An 18,612-nucleotide genomic window follows, 5' to 3' on the forward strand; every position below is an offset into this window, starting at 1 on the left:
TGTGACCATTTCCCCTTGACGTTAATTATTTTCCTAAAAGGATGTTTCTTACAGTTCCTCTCATAGGAATGCAGAGAACAATTCGTTTACAGGTGGAAATCCACAACCAGAAACTTCATGCAGTCCCCATTATTTCCAGTGGCTTCTAAACCATCAGCTTGCTTGCCCTCAAATTCCTGTAGTAAGTTTACTTAGGGTTTAGCCTGGGGTGGGAGGTGATGAGAGGGACCTCTGTTCATCCCCTTCCTTGCTTCCATCATGTCCCTGATTAGACCACCTTCCCTCCAGCACATTTTCTCCTTTATCTCACTCACCTTCCGCCTTTTAATTCCTGATTATTCTTTGTCTTCCTTCCCTTTAACCACCATTTCTTCCCAGTAATTGGTTCCTTTTGGGGAGGACTCCTCTTTTGTCAGTGGCTGGTTGCTTTGCTAACAGATACTTCAGTGAAAGGATAACAAGTTGGAGCCCGATATTTTCGTAGATAGTTTATGGATGAAGATTTCTGCCCTCTCTCTCCGTGCCCCTAACAGTGTCTGTCTTCTGATGGAACTGGCCCTTTGGCGCCTTGGGCAGACCTCAGTGTTCCCTCAGTGTTCTTCCCAGCTGCCCTGCTCTCTCTTCACCTGCATTCCAGCCACACCAACCTCCTCCCTGCTCCCCAGACATGTCTCAAGCCTTTCCCTTGGAGCGCCTGGGTGGCTCAGTCGGTTGGGCATCCGACTTCAGCTCAGGTCACGATCTCGCGGTCCGTGAGTTCCAGCCCCGCGTCGGGCTCTGGGCTGACAGCTCGGAGCCTGGAGCCTGTTTCAGATTCTGTGTCTCCCTCTCTCTCTGACCTTCCCCTATTCATGCTCTGTCTCTCTCTGTCTCAAAAATGAATAAACGTTAAAAAAAATTAAAAAAAAAAAAAGCCTTTCCCTTGCTCCTGCCCTTCCTCCTGCCTGGACAGTGACCTTCCATCTCCCCCATCAAAACCCTACCCATCTTTCAGAGATACGTATGTATCTTATTTAGGTCAGCGTCTGTCTCCTCCACTCTACTACGTGGTAAACTCCTTGAAAACGAGGAATATGTATCTCTCATATTTGACTCTCAAAAGCACTGGACACAGCTCCCTACACCCAGAAGGTGCTCATTAATCATCGACCCATGAGAATTTTTAACCTTCTGATGTGAAACCACTGATTCTCCCCCCAGTTAATGTCTTTACATTGTATTTATTTAATGACATTGCAGAGTAAGTTTAAAAATTGTGATGGTTTCTATAGAAGGACAAAAATGACCTATCTCTGTCATGTCTTTAAGCAATCTCCAAAGAGGAGTCAGTTCCATGTTGATATTAACTCTGAGCTCATGCTGTTGCCTGTTGATTTTTTTCCAGACTAGTAGCATAACTTACCTAGAAGTCTTGAGCCATATGCCTTAGCTCTGATTTCCAGAGTCTTCCTCAGCTTTGGTAGTCAGTCTGCATTGTTGTTCTTTTATGTGTACATGCGTGGTGACCTTGGCTTTTGGAATAATATTACATTGCAAATCAAATTCTGCCTCAAAAGAATTTTTCTTCCACAATTTTCTGCATTTCTGAACAGGTTACAAAATGTCACAATTCAGTAGGGCCAATTATTAAGTTTTCATTTAATGGGCAGTTTTAATGTTCTCAGAGAATCTGAATAGTAATAGCATTTTAAACTCCTGCCTTCCATTTAAGGACTCACCACTAGCTCTCTCTTTGAGCACACCTAGTTATATTTTTGGGTATCATTTAAATTCAAGCTCCCAATTGGTAGGAAAATCAATGAGCTAATGAACAGCCTCATCTTTAAAACTTTTCAAATATTTTGTCCTAATTATAAGGCCTATCTAGTGACATTAATTTGATGAAATCCCCGATCATCAGATTGTGCAGAATAGCCCAGACCCAGGAGTCATCTAGAGCATTTTCAGGTTAACAAACGTACTGTTTTTTTTAGGACGAGACCATGGCTTTGCTTACTATGAGAAAAACTTTCAACTCTTAAGGTTTGGGATTCATGTCAGGGTAGGTCAAACTTCATGCTTTTGTTTCCTTAGTTGTGTGTGTCTACCATGTTTTAGTTAGCCTATATAAATGGAAAGCATTGCTATTACCAATAAAATCTCCCCTGACATTTGCATAGCAAATTTTTTATTGGTAAATCACTGCCCTGTGCCCTTGTCCTCAGACTTGCTGAGCTTCATGGTCGCTCTCCAGCCATACAGTGAGGAAGTGGAACCAGAGCTGGCCAAGACCAAGCCCGGTGACTTCCCACATGCCACTGGTGTGTGTTCATGTGAACCACCTTGAATCCTGTTGGGGACAAAGTGGAAAATAGGCCAACGATGTGGCGACTGTTGAGTCATTCATTTCCTGCCATGTCGTCTGCACCTCCGTAGACTATCCTCTGGGATGACAACAGAAGATGAGTTCTCCAAACACACTGACGCTACAGCTTGAGAGAACCCCCCCCCCCCAGGCAGGCATCATCTCAGTCCACCCCATAATCCAGTTGCCTCTGTGTGGTTCTCTATTTTAATCCTTGTCCCTCTTTATCCTAATCAATTCTCTCTCCATTCTTTAGCTGAAGACAGCCGACACATAGTCTCGGGGAGGTAGAGATCCCTTACGAGCCTTGCTTGCTCAATCCTCCCAGCCTTCCAGTAAGTTCAAAGTAGAAGTCTTAAGCCCCTCCCTACTCCTTCAGTTTTGGAGAAGGCACCAAATTAGTAATCAAACCTGGATCTCCTGGTTCCCAGTCTGCTTTTCTGTTCATGCCCCCCCCCCACCCCGCATACACTACTCTACCTACTTCAGGTACATCGAGCCTGAATGTCATCCTCTATCACCCTCCCTCACCAGCCAGAAAGTTGTAAGTGTCACATTATATTGGACTGGCCAGCTCATAACTAAAAATGTATTCTTGCATTTCTGCCCTCACTGGACCGGTATAGAAGCAAATTGGAGGCCTGACATGTATTCTTGGCAAAAGCTCGTAACTGTGGAGTACAAAAAGTAAAGTCCTCCTGGAAATGCTCGTCTTCTTAATGATTTTTTGGCCAGATACACAGTAGGACTCAATAACTATATGTGGACTGAATGATATAATCCAGCTATATTAAATAAAATATTATATCACAAACACATAGGCATATGTCAATGACACAAATCCAATTAAATATATAATAACCCAGAGGGGAAGAAAGAAAAAAGAATATATGTTGATGGAGGGGGTGGTGTGAAACTGAGTAGAAAGGCATTTCCTTTCCCAGAGAAGGCGTGCACAGTGCAACACAGGACCTGTTAAGGAAAATCTCACACAGGACAGACTTGCCCACCTTGGCTTTCCATTCGCTTTTCACTTCCACTGCTCCCTCCCGCAAACATGAACTGATTTGCTTCTGTTGCTAATGGAGACCGGTGCAGGTTCAAGGGGTTTTGATTACATAACATCTCATTGTGCCCGTATGCAGATTTAATGGATTCAGACCATCAGGATGTGCTCTCCTGTTGTTTTTAAATTCAGGGTGACCAGCCGAGCACCTTTCAAATTCAATGGAGCAAATGCTGCAGCCACCAGGAGGAGGCCTCTGAAACCAGCACCAGATGCAGGGGACACATTCCACTGACCTTCTGTCTCCTGTTTCTGATCTAGGACCCCTGTCCTAACTCTAGAGAGCTCCTTCCCATGTTTTCATGTCTACCCGAGACTGTCTGGAATGGCCCCCACTCCCCATCCCATTCTGAACCTCTTAGATTGAAGGCTGGGCCATGGTCCCTGTGGATAACTCCTCCCTCCTCAGTTCCTGTCTCTGTCTGACCACCGTGCTGCCCTCACCAGCCCACCAGAGTACCTGTGCTCACCTGCAAAACTGTTGGTTATTTTAAGCCTCTTAGGAATCTGGAAAACAGGTCTTTTCCTCTGTTTCCAAACCAGAAGTACCTAGCAAATGATTTATTTTTTAAAAACAAATTTTTTTAGTGTTTATTTATTCTTGACACAGAGATACACACACACACACACACACACACACACACACACAGTGTGAGTGGGGGAGGGGCAGAGAGAGAGGGAGACACAGAACCCAAAGCAGGCTCCAGGCTCTGAGCTGTCAGCACAGAGCCCAACGCAGGGCTCGAACCCATGAACCATGAGAATATGACCTGAGCCGAAGTCGGACGCCCAACCAATTGAGCCACCCAGGCACCCCACAAATTTCTTAACACTTATTGTCATGATTGCTGTTGTCATCCTAATTGCCATTTATTTTAAGAGCACTTATATGTGGGGAGTCTGGGTAACTCAGTCAGTTAAGCATCCAACTTCAGCTCAGGTCATGATCTCGCGGTCCATGAGTTCGAGCCTCGCGTCGGGCTCTGTGCTGACAGCTCAGAGCCTGGAGCCTGCTTCCGATTCTGTGTCTCCCTCTCTCTCTGCCCCTCCTCTGCTCTCTCTCTCTCTCTCTCAAAAATAAATAAACGTTAAAAAAAAAAAAGCACTTACATGGCAAGTCCTCTATAATCATTACATAATTTCATTTCATTTACCCCTCGGAGCAAATCTGTAAGGGAGGCATTATTATTTTCTTTTACAGATGAGGAAACTGAGGCTTAGAAAAGTTCAGTAACTTGCACAAAGTCACACAACTATCAAGCCTCAGCCACGATTGCAGCTACTCCTGTCCATCAGCCTTAAGCGCTCAGCTCTCCTTGTCTGAAACCTGATACCAGCTGGGTTCTCAACATGCAGTCAGCCTCCAAGGAACATAAGTAATGCATGTGGTCAAACTGAAATGCCTGTTCAAAATCAGACTATGGGGGCACGTGGGTGGCTCAGTCGGTGAAGCTTCTGACTTTGGTTCAGGTCATGGTCTCGTGGCTCGTGAGTTCGAGCCCCACATGGGGCTCTGTCAGCACCGAGCCTGCTTCAGATCCTCTGTCCCCCTCTCTGTCTGCTCCTCCCCTGCTTGTGCTCTCTCTCTGTCTCTCTCAAATAAATAAACTTATAAAAGGTCAGACTAAGCTTCTATTAAACTATTAACTATAAACTATTCAAATGCTTCATTTAGATTATCAGTGATATTTTCAGTCAATAACTTGAGAATCAGAGTTTTCAGAAAATACTTAAGGTGTGTATTTACCAGCTCCTCCCACCTTAGCTGGGGGGCATGGGCCACCGTGGGCCTGAACAACCCACATATGTGTGCCAAGGTTGGCACATGAAATAATTTCCTTATGGCACATGGAGATTGCTACCCTGAGACCACAGGCAAAATAGCAAAATGGCCAAACAGGTCTTTGGTTTTTTGGTGCCCAGCTCTTTCCTTCTATTCTTCCCTTCCTAGCACCGTGGTCCCGTTCTGGTGTTCTGAATCTCCCCCTGTAACCGGTTGCATCCAGGCCAGCCTGTCCCAGAAGGGCCTTCCCCAGCGAACACTCTCAGCCTATGAGACACAGTCGTCTCTATGACTGGAAAAGCAGTCTGAGGAAGGTAAACCACACTCAGACCTAGTCTTGGGGCATAACCGAGTTTTATAAGAGTGAAAATGGAGACAGGTAATATTATGAACTCTCTAAACCTTTACCTCTGTTTAGAATAGGCCACTGTTTTCCATGCTGTGTTGCATTTCTGCTCAAATACACCTGTCACCACTCTGTGCCCTTTCGTTGCTCTTTCTTCATAGCACATGTCACTACTGGGAATTATATTATGTATCTGTTTGTTCATTGTCATCTCCTCCCAGAGGATATAAGCCCAACAAGAGCAGCAACCTAGTGTTGTTTGCTGCCGTAAACCCAGCATCGGCAAGAGGGCTTGGCACATAGTAGGTGCTTAATAAATATTTATCAATGGAAAGATCAACCACTTATGTTTCTTCTGAGAGAGGCAGCTTTTACTTAAACTCAGTTTTTTCCCCAAAAGAGCAAATTTAAGAACATGGTTTTACTGTTCTTATTGCTTGAGATGAGGTGATTTTTTTTTCTTTAAAAGGACAATTTAGAGTTGATCTAAAGAAAACATTTAAGTATATACTAGCTCAGGTGATGCTCAGGTATGGTAAAGTCAGGAAAACGGTATCTGAGTGTCTAGAAAACACAGTGGGTTCAGAAAACCCTGATCTCACAAAATCCACCATTATATTAGTGGATAACCTTCATGTGAATAAAAAATTGCAGTGGTCTACACAATTCATCTTGAAATAATTATGAGCCAGCCTTTTCAATCTCACATGATGTGCACCGTGTTCATGGTTCTCTTAGAATTATTTTTGGCTCTGGGAGTTATAAGTAATGTGCATAAAATTAAAACCAAAACTTATCCACATTTGAGCCCAAATATTTCCTCTTTTAAGCTGTTCCCGTAACTTTGAAGTCAGGGTTAAACCACAGGCTTATGTTTTCTTACAATAATTTTTTTAAATATTTGGGTCCAGTGATACCTGCTAACTGGGCTCAGGAACATTCAAGAACAAATTGTGCCATATTATTTAAGTTCTTCCTCATCTTACAAAAATGAAATATCACAAATTACTGAATTTTAATGTCTCCTGAATCTCCGAGCCAAAAAAAGAAGGAAGATAAAACTAATGACTAATTTAAACACTAGAAAAGCAAAGAAAGAAAGAAAGAAAGAAAGAAAGAAAGAAAGAAGAAAGAAAGAAAGAAAGAAAGAAAGAAAGAAAAGGAAAGAAAAGAGAAAAGAAAGAGGGCTGGAGATAAGAGAGAGAGCCAAGTGAGCCAAGATTGCTTACCTATTATGATGATTGTTATTAAAATCACAGTTTTATGGGGGGGGGGGGGAAGAATATGCTTTTGTGGTGCCAGGTTTGAGGGATCCTCTTTGTTAAAACCTTTATCAATGAAGTTTAAAAACTGAGACTAGTTTCTTTTGGGAAGCCTTTTAGTTGGGGGGAGTAGGGCAGGTGACTGGACAGGGAAAAATAAATGGGAGGGGTGGAACCATGCTGTCAATAAAAATATAGTTTTCGTATGTTTGAATAAAGGCGGCTCATGCTCTCCTTGTAGACCTCCAGTCAGTGAGCCTGTGCACTTCCTTTTTCCTGCCAGATATTTGTTCCTGGCTGGAAGACATTTTAAGATATTTATTTGATGACACACACCTGCTGGGTAGATGAAAAGCAACCGCTCCCGAGGATGACCTACTTCAAGGGCGCAGTAAGCTTCTGAGGACTTTGGCAGGTTGTCCTTAAATCATTTGAGTGCATCTTGACATCACCTGTTGAACATGTCTAAGGCTCGTGCATTTTCCAGACTCGTTGGAGACAGAGTTGCTAACCCCAGAAAAGAGATGACTGAGTCAGTCATGACTTTGTAAAAGTGTACTCACACAGGGAAGATGCACTGCTTTACCAAGCCAACCCCAAGTATGTGAACTGCCATTCTTGGTGCTCGGGATAGAAACCGGCCACTGTGGAGTGGACCATCTAGAAAGTGGACCTAGGAGAATACACGCCAGTATGGTCCAAGATGGAAGGTACGGAGGATGAGGGTGGAAGATGAGGGAAAATGCCACGAACGAAATTCTGATGCAGTGTTCTCCTAGGAATTTACCAGACAGAGGTTTCCAAACGAGATCAGGGCAGAGCATGGGATGTTTGAAATGCATTAGAGACATTGTCACCAAAGGAGTCCTTTGAAGCCAACTTAACTTTACCTATTCATTTCCACTCGCGTTTACTGAGCACCAGCTGCTGTGACCAAGGGAGGCCTTAGGTAGTAAAGATACAAATGTAAAGAATTTGTATCTCCTTGTCAATATACAGAATCTAGTGAGAAAACACACCTTAAGAAGAACTGTTTTCATAAACTTTAACACGATGTAACAATAAGTGTACACAAAGAGTTCTTGGCCCCGTTGGACTTCCTGGGGTTGGTGATGCCCGGCCTGAGTTCTGAAGAGTACGTGTGAGTTAGCCAAATAAGAGAAAAGAGGGACATGGAGGCGTTAAAATATATGTTGTGCTCGGGAACTGCAGACTGTACAGTTTTACTCCAGCATGAAAAGCAAAGCAGGATCAGTGGTTGTACCAGTGGGTGTCTTAGAGGGGCTGTAGCTTCCCTGCCCATCACAGCCAGGACCACCCCAAGCAAACAGTCAGAGGACTGTGCTTGCTGCATAAATGCAGTTCAAGGCAAGTTTCCTCGCACCCCTGCTGCCCTTCCTGTGTGTGGGAATCTAGAGCTTTCACTGTGGGGACGTTGACCCACTGCGGAGGAGTTCTAAGCTCTGAATCAGGACTGAACTGGGGCTTGCCTTGTTGATTTACAAGGAGTCTTTCTCTGTTACTTTTAGCTAGAAGTCATGGTTTAAAAGACTTGACTTCATACGTGCCCTCTGCGTTATTTAGGATAGGAGTCTTCATTCAGGTTTCCTTTCCTCTTCTTCGAGTTGTCTACTGCTGTGTAAGTAACCACGCCAAAATGTAGCAGCTTAGAACAACAGTAACGAGCCATAACTTCGTTATCACTCACAATTTCTGTGGGTCGGGAAATGAGGAACAGCTTGGCTGGGTGTCCTGACTCCAAGTCTCTTATGAGATTGTCTTCAGACAGAGCCTGGAGCGGAAACAGTTGGGAAGAGACAAGATCCCGTAGCAGCTAGGGACTGCCTGGGCCCTTCATTGCTTCGTTGTCTCAAGGCCTTTCCAGGTCGTCTCTCTGCAGGAGCTAGTCTGGGCTTCCTTACAGCATGGCGGCCTCTGGCTTGGCGCCACAGGGCCCCAAAGATGCGTTCCAAGAGCAAGATTGGCAGAAGCTGCGTGGCTTTTTCTAACCTAGCCTAGGAAGTCATACAGTGTCACCGCTGGGACATTCTAATCATGAAGACAGTCACAGGGACCCACCACATTTCGGCGGGGTGAGACCCAGACTCTATCCCTTGATGTGGGGAGGGCAAGGCTGTGGAGAACCAGTGGGATGGGAAGTACTGTTGCAACCCATTTTAAAAAATACATCGTGTGACACACCGTTCAAGAGTTTCTCCCTCTACTCACATAATCCTTTACCTGAATATTAATGTGCTCCTTGTTGTGTTTCCTGCTCCCTTCCTACACCATAATCTAAGGCTTCAGTGCACACACACACACACACACACACACACACACACACCAAAAAACTTCCATTTCCTGAAGGAGAGTCAATCACCCTGGTGTGCAATGTTCCCCTTAGGATGATACCACTTTATAAGCATATATCCTGTCGCCCCATTTCAGGGGAGTCGTACTTCGATCAGGCACTGTTAAAGCCAAATATGGCTCAGATCTTTAACTGAGATGCCTCTTTTCATCTAACCAAAGCAGACTAGAGACTCAGGAGTGAATGATTTGAAATCTCTCCTTTTATTTGCCATGCACTCGGACGATTGATGGTGCTCTCGTAACAAGTTTAATCAGTGGCATTTTGTGGAGTACTGCATATTTCAGGGAGTGAAAAAAGAAAAAAGTAAAAAAAAAAAAAAAGAAGGCCCAGACGTTGGACTCCAGGAAGTTTAAAAATGGAAGCATTAGCATGTTCTTGGTAGGAAATCTTCTGATGTAAAGTTAAACTATTGATGTAAATTTTACATTTTTAAATAAGTACTATTGCAAGTGTGCTATCTTTAATGAGGACCTTAATTCCACTTTTTACACATATATAGTGAACAGAAGTTGGGTTCTTCAAATATTTTCTGTTAAAAATGTATGATACATAAGCAGTGGATCGGAGGGTTTTTTTTTCGCTCTTGGATAACCTAGAAAAAAACATAGCTCTATTTTAAAATCCCTTCCAGTTCAAGAGTTATCCAAGCAAATAGTGTTGACCAAGGTGTTGAATGCACCGCTAATAATAATGCTACCCTTTCATAAAGCTAAGTAATCAGGAATAATGCTGAAAATAAGAAGCCAGTCATTTATTTACTCTATTTGGCATTGTTAGTACTAATAATGCATTTCAACACTGTGGAATTGCTAGATAATGCTTTTGTGACTTTTATGCAGCTTATTGTTATTTAAATGAACAGTCGACTGCACTGTAATGAAGAAATGCATGCTTTTCCCAACTCAGTTATCAACCAGGATTCTAGGGAAATGAGAATTTGTGTCTGCCTTCATTCACGAAGCAAACTGGAGGTCACTGTTTTCAATATGAACCTTTTTTTAGCTTTTCAACAGTGAATAATTAGGAGCCGCTGCTTCTGAAATTACCTGTATTCACTGTAGAGGAGGAAAGACTTTTATCTTCCACGATGAAATACATTTTCTCATTCAAACTTTGTCATTCTTTTTTTAAATGGCATTTTACACCGCTGAGTCAATCCTAGGTAGTGAAATAAAAGAAATCTACTTTTTGTGCCACAATAGCCTGTTTATTCAATTTTACTTCCTTAAATTTCAGCTCCTCCTTGAAAAATGATCCAAATGCAAAAATGGGTTTAAAGCAGTCGAACATATAAAGCAATTATCCACATAAAATAGTTTTACACAAACACACATGTTCTTTGCACTTCGATTTAAATTGAGGTGATCCTTGGTCCTGGTAACTTAATGATGATGTGCTTCTATTGAGTGTTTTTAACAGCTTTATTGAGATATAATTTACATATCATATGATTCACCCACTTAACGCGTACAGTTCAGCAGCTTTTAGTGTATTCACCGAGTCGTGCAACCATCACCACCATCAATTTTAGAACATTTTCATCACCCCAAAAAGAAATCTGGTATCCATTAGCAGCCACTCTCTGTTTCCCAGCGGCCCCTGACAACCACTAATCTACTTTCTGTCTCTATGGATTTGGCTCTTCTGGACATTTCATTTAAATGGAATCATACAGTATGTGATCTTTTGCGTCTGGCTTCTTGCACTTAGCGTAAGGTTTTCGAAGTTCATCCAGGTTGTAGCCTATATCAGTGCTTCACATCTTTTGATTGCTGACTAATATTCCATCGTACGGATATACAAAGTATATTTATCCATTTGTCAACTGATAGACATGATGAATGATGCTGCTATATGAACAACACTGTCATGAGCATTCACGTGCTGGTTTTTTTTCTTTTGCTTGGACATGTGTTTTCATTTCTCCTGGCTGTATACCTAGGAGTGGAATGGCTGGGTCATATGGTAACTCTGTGTCTAACGTTTTTGAAGAACTGCCAAACTGTTTTCTAAAGTAGCTGGACTGTTTTAAATTCCCACCAGCAACGCGCAAAGGGTTCCAATTTCTTCACATCCTTGCCAACACTTGTTATTGTCTGTCTTCTTGATTATAGTTATCCCAGGGGGTGTGAGAAACTATCTCATTGTGGTTTTGATCTGCATCTCTCTACTCTCTAAGATGTCAGGCATGTTTTTATGTGCTTATTGGCCATTTGTATTTCTTCTTTGGAGAAATGTCTGGTTTTATTGAGGGTTGTTTTTTTTGTTTTGTTTCCTTTTGTTTTTTTTGTTTTAATTCTGGTACCTCACCTCAGGAACGTGGCTAGCAGAACTTAGTTGGAAACAAATATATCTTCCTAAAGGGGGGTAGTTTTCAAACAGACTTGCAAACTGAAGACGTTGTTTTTGCTGTGGAAGTATTTGGGGATTGTGGAATAACTAAATTGATCTCAGAAACCAATTTACTTCTGAAACTTTTCCAATTTGATTTGCAGTAAGAATATTGGTGGTCCCAGAACCATACCTAGAGAAGGGCTTAAAGATCAGCTTGTCCAATTAATTCATTTTACAGATTAGGAAACCGAAGGCCTAATATGTGAGTCACACCGGGAATTAATGGCAGAGTTGGAACTCTATCCAGGTGGAATCCAGGTAACCAAGTGTTCTATTTACTTTAGAGAGAATATAATGTACTTTTCAAACGGCTTCTCACTGATTTGAAAAACATGGCAATGGTGAAATGCTCTGAAATGAGAATCAGTAACATTTACTGTTGAGCATTTAACACATTTCGTTTTACTTTATCCTAAGTGTAGTATAGGTTAGATTGATGTTATCATCCTCCCTTTTTATGTGTGGGGAAATGGGTTAATGGACTTGTTCAATGGCACCTATCTAGTAAATGGCAGATCCAAACCCAGACCTTCTGATTTCAAGTCCAGAGTTCTCTTTGTTTCCTCTGGTCTGCCAGACTCCTGAAGGACAGCATCAGCGCACTGTGACCCATGCCACCTTGGAAGACTTTGATTTCTGATCACTAAATCATTGATGCAAGTAACAGATAGGTGGCGTCATGGAGCACTCCTACACCATCGTTAATCTAGTTAGGTAACAAATCCAATGTTCGTAACTTCGGAAACACAATACATGTGCCAAATGACAGAAGAATTGTTCAGGTATAAAAATATAATACTTTAAATTATCTATTAATATAATAACATGTTTGTAGAGTACTTTTCAGTTACAAAGCCTTCACTTAGACTTTTATTTTGATGCTTACAGTTATGCAAGACAAGTTTTTCATTGTCTTTGTTTTTATTCATGATACATTGATGCCTGAAGTGCTTCAGTTGCAGAAAGATAAGGTCTGAGGCAGACCTACATCTCCTATCCGAGTAGTGTCTTGGCTCCTGTGTAGTTCTGTGTTCCCTCCAATGTACGATGCTCCGCCTTAATGATGTGCTGAAGGACACTCGTTTGAAAGAAAAAGAGACTTTATACCATTATTCCAGACAACAACAGAGCTGTGACTAAGTAGAAGTTATAGGGAGGCAATTTGGAGCCCATATAAAGAAGACTTGATCCGTCCAACAATGAAATGTGTTGTCTTGTGAAGGAGTGAGGTCTCTTGTCATTGAACTGTTCAAGCTAGAGCTGGATGACCATCTGGGAAAATGCTCTAGAAAGGATTTCTGCATTGGGGTGTGTGTGTGTGTGTGTGTGTGTGTGTGTGTGTGTGTGTGTGTTAGTGGTACCAAGAGAAATTAGATGGCATTTAAGGTCCCTTTCAACTATGAGATTGTGGATCTTTTTTAGTTAAGAGAATAAGCTGGCTTAAGGATCTTCTGTGTCCTTATTGAAGAAAGAGACTTTCACTCTCATAAATTTTCATCTTGGGTGTTAAAGGTGCAGAGTTTTCTGTTTGAAAGAGAGAAACCAAATTTATTAACCTAAGTTGCTGGTTTCCAAGTGGTTAGAACAGCAGTTCCCATCTACATTTCTAGACACTATGCACAACAAGGGTTCCATATTCAAATAAGTTTGAATGAGAGCCTTTAATACACCATTGTCCTCTGTGACAATCCAAGAGGGAAGAGAAGGTATACAGCAATGTCAAATGTATTTTTTTACCTTTGCAAAGTACTTCAGTTGCACCCAGTGGTTCTCAGCTCTGGTTGCACCTGAGAACCACCTGCAGAACATTTTAAAAATACAGGTGACCAGGCTCTACCCTGGACGGAATGAATGTGAATCTCTAGGAGTGGGTTCCCAGCATCAGTATTTCTTAACAGCTCTCCAGGCGCTTCTTATATGGAACCACAGTTAAGAAGAACGAGTCTAGTCTGAGCATGAGCTCAGGCAAAATCCGGACATTTACTTTTGTAAGTCAGGCCACCATTTAGAATTCAGATTATTAATTCAGAGCCAGTGCTCGTATGATAAGAGGCAGTATCTCGTAATGAGTCACACTACCACTCTTGAGCCAGACAGCCTGGCTTTGTCCACTTACTAGTTTTATGACTTCCAACAAGTTATTTTAATCTCTCTATGCCTCGGGTTCTTTTTTTTTTTTTAATGTTTGTTTATTTTTGAGAGAGAGAGAGAGAGAGAGAGAGGGAACGAGTTGGGGGAGGGGCAGAGAGTGAGGGAGACAGAGGATCCAAAACAGGCCCTGCACTGACAGCACAGAGCCCGACATGGGACTCGAACTCACTAACCCCGAGACCGTGACCTGAGCCGAAGCCGGTGCTTAACCGACTGAGCCACCCAGGCGCCCCTTAATCTCTCTGTGCCTCAGTTTCTTAACGTGTAAGTGGAGATGATGATGGTATTTATAAGCTAACAACTGAAGTAAAGACCCAAAAGAAAATAAAAACTCCACATATGTGATATTGCAATTATTGTCATCACCACTGTTGTGTTGTTAGTGGTAGTAGAAGCAGCAGCAATGGTAGTCTGGCTAGGGCTGGGGGCTAAGTGACTACTGGGGAGGTGGTTCGCTCTGTACAGGGCTTCCGACAGGACTGGACCTTCCTTGTAAATGAAGAACTCTGCTGCAACGTCATCAGCGTCCTTCCTCAGACTCAGAACCTCCCAGTGAAGTACAAAGGGTCCCCAACGTACGGCGGTTCAACTTACAAATTTCCAGTGTCACGGTGGCACTACAGCAGCACGCGTCCAGTAGAAACCATACTTCAGCCTTTGAATTTTGATCTTTTCTGAGGCCGGCGGCACAGCATAGAGTACTCTCTCGTGTTGCTGGGCAGGGGCGGCTCCCAGTCAGCCACGCGATCGTGAGGGTCAAAACGGCTACACTTACGACCATCCTGTCCCCATACAACCATTGTGTTCTTCACTTTCACTACAGTAGTCAATAAATCACATGAGACATCCAACATATTTATTTTTTATTATAAAACAGGCTTCGTGTTCGATGCTTTTATATTCCATAAGTCACATGAGATATTCAGCATATTATTTCTATTTTATTATAAAATAGCCATCGTATTACGTGATTTTGTCCAACTTGTAGGCTAATGTCAGAGTTCTGAGCACATTTAAGGTCAGTTAAGCTAAGTTACGTGGTTCAGTAGGTTAGGTGTGACAAATGTTTTTTTGACTCGCAATATTTTCCACGTCCGATAAGTTTGTTGGGACATAACCCCAATTGTAAGTCAGGGGAGAGCTGTAGAATGTTCTGTGTGAAGTTTTCTGCAAGAAGCTAAGGCTTAAACCAGATAAGCCCCTGCCGTTCTGTCCACCTCTTAATTCTATGTTAAGAATGGACTCTGCCACCCCAGGGGCCTAGGCTGAAGGGTCATGCTGAGTTTCTGTTGGATAACCGGGACCTGCATGCACTCTATATGACAGACTGACCTCCTGAATCCTCAGGATAATCTCAATTTCAAGCGGCCCGCCCTGCTGAATGATTGGATCTGTGGTTCAGAAAGCGTGGTTGCTATTGACTAGGAAGCAATGGCTTGGTACACCAATGTCCCGGACTAATGGTGCAAAAAAGTAAACACAGTCTGAATACATGGGATAGCCCCAGAAAAACAGCTAAAGAACAGCACAGTCAGGCATAGTTTCTATTTAGTTTTCAGTTGATGAAGGAATCATTTGAGGTAGCTCTAGTCACCAAGGGTAGAGTAACAAGAGTCCCTGACTCTCTGGGGGTTTAGGACAGGTGTGGACATTACACGGATATTACAGGTTCTTTAGCACATTTTCCATCAAGGCAGCCTCCAATTGCAGTTGTGGAAACCGGTGGAATATTCCTGGGAGGAGCTCCAATGGATTGTAAAGCTGAATAACATCTTTGTCTCAAGAACTTATATGAGAAACTGGGTTTTTTTTTTTCCCTTTTCTTCTACAAGCATTTTGTGGCTCACCATTGCAGACACTGCATATCTTTGTATCCCACACAGGCCCCATGTTAATAGTTGTTTGCTAGTTGTGGTCATTTAATTGAAAAAAGCTGGCATGGAGATATTATAGGTCCCAATAGGTCATTTGTGTATCAAGTTTGGTGTTATTGCCTTTGACCAAACTCCTTCCAAGTCCAAATTTATTACAGTTCTCTAAATGCATTAATAACATATAAGAGGATAGACAGAGGGCTGAAGAAAAGATGTGTGTGGCCTTTAAATATGCCAATCGTCTACAGCTCTGAGGGTTGCTTGCCATGGCCTGTTGCCAGGAGTGCATTATAGAATTCCAGATGGCATGTTATGTTGGTACTTGTTTTGCATTTGCTCTGAGAATGAGGTTAAAGAGGAAGCTAGACTATGGCTGGGATCCTCTTGCTTGCCTCTCCCAGAGTAGATCCTGGACACCTCCTTCCCTCCCACCAATCAGAAGGCTGGCCCAGCCTCTCTTGAGGATTGTGGATTCAGCACGCTTGCTCTTTCCCCATGAGTTCCCATGCACCTAGTCACCCTGCCCCACAGAGACCAGTGAGACCGAACTCCTTCGTATGACCTGTGCTCACCCTCCCACAGACCCCGGGGCTGGGGCAAGTATGGGCCTGAATTCCAAGACTCAATAGATAAGGGTTGTGTTTTTCATCAGCTTGCCTGTCCCTTTTTTTTTATTTTCTGCGAGATTCTCTTTAAAACAAAAACAAAACTTTTACTGCAGGAATTTACTCTCTCTCTCTCTCACATATGCACACACACACACACACACACACACACACAGAAAGAAAATAGTGTCATGAAGTCCATGTTCTCCAACACCCAGCTTTTACAATTACCAACAGTTAGCCACTCTTGCTTTCTTTTCCCTTCCCTTTTTCTTTTCTGTTTTGCTAGAGTATTTTTAAGCAAATCCTAGATATCTGATTTTACCTGTAAATATTTCCGTTTGTATCTCTAGAGTATATAGCATAACTTTTTAAAAACCTAACCACAAATACCCTTATCACACCTCACAGATTTAATAAAAATGTAATAATAATAATAATAATAATAATAATAATAATAACAACCTGTCCAGGCTTAATTTTCCCTAATTGTTTCACAGATGTCCCCATACTGTTGGGCAATTTAAGTCAGGGGTCAAAGAAGGTACACCTGTTGCTTTTGGCTGATGCATTTTTAAGTGTCCTTTAATCTGTTATAGATCCTCCTCCAGTTTTCACTGTACTTATTTGTTGGAGAAGAGCAGATCATTGTTGTGTAAAAATGTTCACATTATGTATCTGGCCTCTGCATCTTCCTTGTGCTGTGCAGCATGTTCCTCTCTTCTCCATTGTTCCTGTAAATTAGTCATTAGTTTAAAAACTGAATGAGATGCAGGATACCTATGTGGCATCACATAAGGAGGCACAGAACAACCTGTGTTGATGTCAGGATTGATCAGTGGGTTCAGGTAGGGTCAGCCTGATTTGTCCATTATGAAATTCTGTATGGACCTGTTAACCTAATGGTTTTACCAACAATTGATATCACTGCATACATCCGTTAGGGGTTACAAGTGGTGATTTTCAATTCTATCATTCTTTCTGCATTTATTAGCTATTTTTCTATTTAGAAGAACTTACCATTATCAACTCTTTGGTTCTTCTGAAATACAGTCCATACAAGAAAAACATCATAAATGCTTCTTTCCATTTATCAATGTTCAAAACGCTGAATTCCACCAGTGAGGAATTGTGGCCAGTGAGGCTTCTTTGTCACTGAATATTGCTATAAACACTTGGGTTTTTATCTTTTTTCATATGCATAAGCCTCTTGTAGTAAGTGCTCTTTTTGATGCTCAAATGTCCCATCTTTGATCAATAGGAGCCCCTTCTAGTTGCCTCAGGTCACCTTTTAATATAATTACCCCCTAGGCTTTCTTCTCTAGCAGAATAAGATACCCCAGGTTCCTGGCCCAGACATGGAATCAGCTGCTTCTACAAGGAATCCTAGTTCCTTTCTGTGGGAAATAGTATGTAAAGACCATGGTCTGGGCACTAGGGATAGATTTCCTCTTAAAACGGTTCTGTGTGTATTGGAATGGTAACTTCACCTCCTGGTGATGTCCTCGGCCCTGCTCTCTGTGGACCTCTGGTTCCACCTGGATACTCCCGCCCCCATCACTCATACCAGCCAGCGCTCACCTGTCCTCCAAGCAGCCCCTACCTCCTCTCTCTACACTTTCACCTCTCCCTTCTAAGTTGGATGCCTCGCTTGCCTCCAAGCTTCTGAGACGCCAATGTAGGGAATACTTCCGTAATGCTGAAGAACAGTGACACTCTTTTTTTAGGAGGCTATTTTTATTTATTTTTTGGAGAGAGTTAACCTCCCGTCGCTATCCAAGTCTTTGGTAGACAAATCCAGTCTATTTCTTAACCCAGAACAACAGTGTTTTGAAACACCAGGGAAATAGCCCACCCACCAGAGCTGGGGAGGCTTTATAAAACCAGCAGTCCCCTCAGGTGTGTGTGTTTTCCAGGGAAGCTTAGGTGGTTGCGTGTTGAAATTTGTAACTAGAGTTGCCAGGTAATGAAAAAGTGTTGAGGCATTAGTTTCTCTTAACCATTTCTAGGCCATGTACCCATCTGGACTTTCTAGAAAAAGGTGCATACACACAAGATTCGGTAGACAATTTCATTGGCTTCGAGGAATTCAGATTATCTTGGAGTTAAATTTGTTTTCACGGACTAGGTCCTGATTTGCATTGTCTTGTTGGAAGCGGTAGAGTTTGGAGGTCGGGTAGAATCTGGACGAGAGGCACGTAGCTAGAGCCAAGGTGACAGCTTTAAATCATTCCAGCGAACGTTATTCATCCTTTGGTCTAGAGCTACTCCTCACGCTGGTCCGTGAACTATCTGGTGTCAGCCTGGGACATCTTAAGTGTCGAAACTGAGAGTAAGCATTTAAAAACATTCATGGCAACGTGGTATTTGCTACAACATGTAAGCACGTGGTCAGTGGCCTTGTCTCCTCGAC

At 42.5% G+C, this 18,612-nt stretch overlaps 1 protein-coding gene across 6 annotated transcripts in view; it reads left to right on the plus strand.

Moving 5' to 3' along the window:
* The window catches only part of VTI1A (vesicle transport through interaction with t-SNAREs 1A), a 361,732-nt gene that overhangs the window by 244,979 nt on the left and 98,141 nt on the right, over positions 1-18,612 (plus strand). The window contains exon 9 of one of the 6 annotated variants that reach the window (XM_045040680.1): positions 4,612-9,504. The exons of the other annotated variants lie outside the window; for them this stretch is intronic. Coding sequence (XP_044896615.1) covers positions 4,612-4,615 — 4 coding nt within the window. The 3' untranslated portion in view covers positions 4,616-9,504. Of the gene's footprint in view, positions 1-4,611; positions 9,505-18,612 lie in introns of those variants that run through there. 6 annotated transcript variants of the gene reach the window in all.

Source organism: Felis catus, chromosome D2, assembly GCF_018350175.1.
Source record: "Felis catus isolate Fca126 chromosome D2, F.catus_Fca126_mat1.0, whole genome shotgun sequence".
Classification (NCBI taxonomy): Eukaryota; Metazoa; Chordata; class Mammalia; order Carnivora; family Felidae; genus Felis; species Felis catus.